Below are 6,586 nucleotides of genomic sequence, written 5' to 3' on the forward strand. Positions count from 1 at the left end.
TCCCCGGACGCCGCGGCCACGCTCACCCTCGCTGTCCCCGGACGCCGTGGCCACGCTCACCCTTGCTGTCCCCGGACGCCGCGGCCACACTCACCCTCATGCCCAGCTCCACGTTCTCACCGCCGTACACCTCCATGCCGGGGTCCAGCAGCCCGATGTCCCCGAAGTATTCACGGTCCACAACAAAGGAGCAGCCGATCATGGCCGGGGTCCTGGGAGGCAGAGACGTCAGCATGAGGCCCTCGCCATGCAGGCCCCAGCCCTGCTAGCCAGGCCATGAGCTGGGGCGGCCTGGGAGAGCTCCAACCCCCTCCCTCCTGTGACCCCTCCCTGCACACTCAGGTCCCTGTGCCCAAGGTGAGGCCGCTGCTCCTCCAGACCCAGGACTGGAGTCCCTCGGAGTCTGGTCCAGCACTGGGCACAGACGGCGTCCACACCCCCAGCACCAACAGGTGACAGAAAACAAATTCAATTCAGCTTAGTGTTGGGGGTTGAAACAAGCATCAACTGGCCGGTGTGGTGGCTCACGCCCATTATCCCAGCACTTAGGGAGGCTGAGGGGAGAGGAGCCCTTGAGCCTGGGAAGCTGAGGATGCAGTGAGCTGATACAGCACCACTACACTCCAGCCTGGGCAACAGAGTGAGATCCTGTCTCCCACTTCCCTGAAGAAAGATTGGTTTACCCAAGGAGTCCTGTGGTTGCCTCGAACATCGTTTCCCCAGCTCACATGAGTCACCTGCCCACCTCCCCCAGGCTTCGTCCTATCAGTGAATCAGAAGTCAGGGCTGCAATGGGCAGTTGTGTAGGTTGTGCACTGCTCAACTCCACAGAGCCTGTTGATCACACACTGAACGATGCAGCTTGACGTCTTGAGTCACAGCCTGTGCAGCTACATGGAACAGACTGCCGGCTGTACCACACTTCCCCGAATAACTCTAAAATGCCAGCCGACTTAGCCTGGTCCCATATCTGTGAAATCATGCATCGACATGCCAGTTATATTTTGTCTAACAGGTACTGAGAATGCATCAGTGCCGTGAATGCCCTGGGAAGAGGCCACGTGGACAGCAGCAGTGAAGGCAGGATCTTCTGGTGGAGCGGGAGGGGTAAGGGGGCGGTGGCGTTGTGGGTGACGCGGTGAGCTCATTCACTCATCCCTCTCAGGTTTCTGCTGGGCGTCTGCAAGGTGGTGGGGATTGAAAGGAGGCAGGAAAGTGCCATTTCCAGCAAGGAGCAGGCAGAGTCTACGTGTTGTAGGGAAGGAGGAACTTCTAATCTGCTGAAAGATTTTGCCTCAAAACAATTTCCTTGTCCATGGAGGGCTTCACTTTTTCCGAGGCCTCAGGTGCCGTTGGAGAAACGAGCGAAGCCTCACGCTGTCCCCAGATGCCAAGGCAGGCCCGCACAGCCCCCTGCGGCCACGGTCAAGGCCACGGTCGCCCTGCAGGCCTTGAGCTTCCTGATCCTGCTCTAGGTATCAACGTGTTCTTCAATAAAAGCAACAGCCAAAAGTTGGCCTCTGTCCCCAGCGGCTCAGCAGTCAGAAATAAATGCCCATCCATTGTCCAAGAATAACAGGAGCATTAAAGGCAATTATCCTTTTATCTGTGCAAAGATCCAATTTGTTCTGTCATTAGGTTTTGGCTACAAACCTAACAGGAATGAAATTTTAATGCCCTCTTTGATTTTTAATAGCGACATTTGATTGCGTAAGTTATAGTTTACCACATACAACAGGTATTTCTCCTGTTTTCTTAAAAACAACAGTCATCTTGGGGTGATCTCTGATGAAGTGAACAGCCACATTCTCTGCCACGTCTATTGCAGCGGATAGTGGGTTTTCTATTATTGCTCAGAGTCCTAAAATAAACTTAAACACACGAGGCAAGGGAGGCAGCACCAGCTGGAACTGGACTGACCTGCCTGAGGAACGCCTGCTGTGATTCCAGAGAAAGGCAGGGCTGAGGGTTCTCATCACGCACAGGGGGGCTGCCTGTCACCATGGAGACAGCCTCCCCTTGGGGCAGTTCTGCCACATGAGGGCAGGGCACAAGGGTGCAGTGTGGAGACCCCAGGTCCTGTGTGCTGGAGTTGCTCTGCCCGACGCCTGCGCACGCCCTCTGGTTGTCAGCTTCCGGGGCCTCAGCCCAGCCGGACGCCTCTCATTCTTCTTGTTGGCACCAGGAGTGAGCCAGCCCAGCCGCCACGGGGACAGGTGGATAAACAGACAGTGGACCATCCAGACAATGGACTGCGATTCCACGGTGGAAGGAGTGAGGCTGACGCAGGCTGCGACGTGGAGGAACCCTGGAAAAGTGGCGCTGAGGGCAGGGAGCCAGGGGCAAGAAGCCACCCCCCGTGTGACTCCGTCTGCATGCAAGTAGCAAAAGAGGCAAGTCCACATGGATTCGTGGATGCAGGGGCTGCGGCGGGGAAACAGAGTGACTGCCTATGGGTACGAGGTCCCCTTGGGGAGGGACAATGCTTTGGAACGAGGTGGAGGTTGCGGCTGCACAATGCCGAGATGCACTAAATGCCACTGAAGTGCACACTTCCGTGTGGTTAATTTTACGTTATGTGAATTACGCCGTTGTGGCCGGGCACGGTGGCTCACGCCTGTAATCCCAGCACTTTGGGAGGCTGAGGTGGACAGATCACAAAGTCAAGAGTCTGAGACCAGCCTGACCAACGGAGGGCGACCCTGTCTCTACTAAAAATACTAAAATTAGCTCGGTGAGGTGGTGCATGCCTGTAATTCCAGTTCCTTGTGAGGCTGAGGCAGAAGAATTGCTTAAACCCAGGAGGCGGAGCCTTCAGTGAGCTGAGATTGTGCTACTGCACTCCAGCCTGGGAGATAGAGTGAGACTAAGTCTCCAAAGAAAAATAAAAGCCGTTGTCATCATATCACCTGTGACAGTGACAGTCGGGGTGGCTGCTGATGGAGCCAGGTACTGCGCCCAGGACTTGGCTCATCTGTGCCTCCCAAAACAAGCCGCAGGTCGGGACCAGCGTCACCCTCCTCCCCAGCCCACAGACTGGGAGAGACAGCAGGACACCCGCCGTGCTCCACCTCTTCGGGGCTCGGCCATGGGTTTTGCTGAGCACCCCCCAACCCCTTCTGATGTGGTTTGATGGGTTCCCCTGACTTCACCCCAGGGGTGCGAGCTGGGTGGTGCGTTGTCCTGCACTGCACTGAGTTACGCCAGGCCAGGGAATGGGCAGGGAGGGAAGCAGGCTTTGGGCAGCAACATGTGAGCCCCGGCCGGAGCCGGGCCTGAATCGCTAAGTCCCTGTTCTGAGTAGGCCGGCTTGAATCAGGCATCTGCCCTGCACCTTTCGGGCTGTGAAGGACGCACTCTGGTGCGTTTACTGCAGCTCCCCCGTGCTGCTACATTTTATGCAGGCACTGCAGGTTATGTAACTGTCCCCCGTTAACGGACCTTGGGCTGGGTCCTGCGCTCTGCTCCCCTGCAGGCTCCCGTGCATGTGTGTGCAGACACCTGGCTGCAGGTGGGAGAGTCTGGGGCCAAGGGAAGAATGGGGAGGGGCGGGGCTGTGAGTGGGCGGGGCTACAGGAGTGAGTGTGTCTGTGGGAGTGGGAGGGGCTTGGGAGCGGGTGGAGCTGCAGGAGTGGGCGTGGTTGTGAGTGGGTGGGGCTGCAGGAGTGGGCGTGGTTGTGGGAGTGGGAGGGGCTGCAGCAGCAGGCGTGGCTTTGGGAGTGGGTGGGGCTCAGAGACCGGAGCCAAATCACAGTAAGAAGAGGTGAGGCCTCTTCTTTCTCTGTAGAAAGAAAAGTTCAGCTCAGGCTGGGTGCACACCTGTAATCCCAGCACTTTAGGAAGCTGGGGTGGGTGGATCATCTGAGAGACCAGCCTGGCCAACATGGTGAAACCCCATCTCTACTAAAATTACAAAAACTAGCCGGGCGTGGTGGTAGGCACCTGCTGTCCCAGCTACTCATAAGGCTGAGGCAGAAGAATCGCTTGAACCGGGGAGGCAGAGATTGAAGCGAGGTGAGATTGCGCCACCGCATTCCAGCCTGGGCGACAGAGCAAGATTCTGTCTCAAAAAACAAAACCACCACCAAAAAAGGTTCAGCTCGTGCCTACGCAGGATGGTGAGGAGGCAGCGGCGGGCGCTGCCCGTGTGGGTAGAGTCGGGACCCATGTCCCTGAAGGCCCGCAGTGGGCCTGCTGTCTGCACGTGCCAGGGAGTCCTGGTGAGCCAAGTGTCCACGAACCAGGGATAAGTACGGAAATGGCAGTGCGCGCATCAGACACAATCCACGGAGAAGCTAAGACAAGCACACCAGAGCCACGTCCTTCCACACGGAGTTCAGGGCGTGGAGAATAACGCACACGGAAACTCACCGTGCAAGTCACAGATGGTGACCCACACGCGGTACCTGTACGTGCAGATTTGCGAGCCACACGCATGAAGACGTCACCCGAGGGCTTGATTATTTGCATTTCTTTCACACACATTTGGTTTCGTGAATTTTGATCAATACAATCTTAACTTTGGCTTCGGTTAACATTTGCCACCTTCAATCAGAGGAACTAAAACAAAATGTTAAAATTAAAACTGGGGTGCATTCAGGTGAAAAACGCAGAAAGGCACGTCATGTTCATGACGCAGGTTACAGGGCAGGAAGCTGTGAAACAGGACCGGGTGCTGTGTCTTGGAGGGGTTCCCAGTATCCGCTTTCTGGGGAGGGGTGCGGCCCGTCCTTCCCGCCAGTCTCCTGCCTTGCTCATGTGATGGGGTGCCAGGTCTAAATTGGGATCCCAGGAATCCTCCACAATGAGGATGGTCCCCAGTGTTTGTCCCTGGAGAAAGGAGAAGAGGGGCAGGAAGCGGGATAGAATGGGGCGGAGGCCAGCAGGGCAGCCACCTCATGGGCCTGGGCAGTGAGGCCACCTCCAAAGAGGCCTCTGAAGACGAGCCACTAGCGCAGGTTCTGATGGGAAGGGCGTTTGGACAAGCTCCTTATCCCTGCTCCCTTTGAAATTCAGGCACAACTGACCAGTGCTAACATTAAAACAGAGACGTTAAATCTGACCAAACAGACTCTTTTAGAGACAAAATGCATCCAAAGTGGCAGCAGGCCCTGAAAGAAACTGAAGTATTTTACCCGAAACGTATTTCTTTCATGTATTTTGAAAAGGCCGTGAACCGTTGTCTCTCGTGGGGGAAGTCTACATTCTGCAGAAGATCTCCTTTCCCTTGTGGGTCTTTTCTGTGTAACTCTGGGGCTCAGCACCAGCCTCTGTGTCTCGGCCACGGTGTTAGGTGTGGAAGGGGCACACTCTTCTGTGTGTGGCTCCGGGGCTCGGCACCAGCCTCTGCCTCTCGACCACACTGTTGGGTGTGGAAGGGCCCGCCCCTCCCTGCTTCCGAGTATTTCAGGGCGAGCGGAGTCTGCCCTGCTCATCCATTCACCTGCTGACGCACAGGAGGGACTCCTGTGAGAAATGCGCTGAGGTTTGTGTGGAAGCCTTTGCAAGTACATACATCTCGTTCATTTTGAGAAAAACACCTTGGAGTGGAAGAGGTGAGAACTGGAGAGGGTCTGGGGCCTTCGGAAGGAAATGCTGGTTTTCCAAAGCGGCTGTACCGAGTTACACTCCCGCCAGCCACGGCGGAGAGTTGCGTCTGCACCAGGTCCTTGGCGACACTTGGTATTGTCAGCCTGCGCCTTTCAGCCACGCCACCTCACTGCGGGTTTACTTTGCATCTTCCTGGGCTGTGGGGAGCACCTTTCCTGGGCTTCCTGGCGTGGGCCCGCCTTCTCCTGGGGAGTGTCTGTTCAAGTCGCCCCCTGTCTTTTAGCTGGGGGTTGGCACGGGCGTTCTCAGCGGCTGTGCAGGCGGTGGCTGTGCGGAGCAGGGGCAGGCGGGCCCTGCGGCCTCGGTGGGGCCAGCGAGCTGCTCCTGCTGCAGCTCAGGGTGTCCAGGGCCGGCCAGACACTGGGGGGATGCCCCCCACTGGGCGTCTGAATTTCACTGATTTTTAAAATGCCAAACGCAAGGCCTTCCACTGGGGCTACCAAGCGCATTTCGAATGAAGAAAAACCTTCAATCCATTAATTACTCCTGGCTCCAGTGAGCCCTGGGGGCCGCCTCTGCGGGCTCTGGGATACAGGCCAGCTCCGGGGGCGCTTTTACCGCAAAGCCCGGGCCGGCACCCGCCCCGACGCGTCTCTGCTGGGCCCGCGGCAGGCCGTGCTCGCCGGGGACCTCCCCAGCCCGCGCCCCACGCGCGCCTCAGCCTGCGCGCTCCTTCCCGGGCAGGGCGGCCCTCCGCCCCACGGGGCCGCTCACCTGATGGGCGCCGACTCGTCCCCGCGATCCAGCCAGTCCTGCGGGGGGATGATGTACATGCACCAGAGGCCCCAGTTGTAGCCGTGCGCGGCGTTGGCGTACTGCTGCACCTCGAACGTGCTGTACTTGATGTTGTCGATGGCCGGCAGCACGATGCGGCGCCGGTCCTCCCGGATGCGCGACAGCGCGGGCTCCGCCCTGAGGGGGGCGGACACAACGTGGGGGCGGGCCCAGCGTGAGGAGGGGCGGGCCCAGCGTGAGG

At 57.9% G+C, this 6,586-nt stretch overlaps 1 protein-coding gene across 2 annotated transcripts in view; it reads right to left on the minus strand.

Moving 5' to 3' along the window:
- Positions 1 to 6,586, minus strand: part of GALNT9 (polypeptide N-acetylgalactosaminyltransferase 9) — a 118,775-nt gene that overhangs the window by 45,258 nt on the left and 66,931 nt on the right. For both annotated transcript variants that reach the window (XM_032270893.1, XM_032270894.1), the window contains exons 5-6: positions 6,325 to 6,522; positions 95 to 212 (exon numbers count right to left, since the gene is read on the minus strand). In XM_032270893.1, the coding sequence (XP_032126784.1) occupies positions 95 to 212; positions 6,325 to 6,522 (316 nt within the window). The remainder of the gene's footprint in view (positions 1 to 94; positions 213 to 6,324; positions 6,523 to 6,586) is intronic.

This window comes from Sapajus apella, unplaced genomic scaffold (assembly GCF_009761245.1).
Source record: "Sapajus apella isolate SASKATOON/1434 unplaced genomic scaffold, GSC_monkey_1.0 scaffold218, whole genome shotgun sequence".
In the NCBI taxonomy this organism is placed as follows: Eukaryota; Metazoa; Chordata; class Mammalia; order Primates; family Cebidae; genus Sapajus; species Sapajus apella.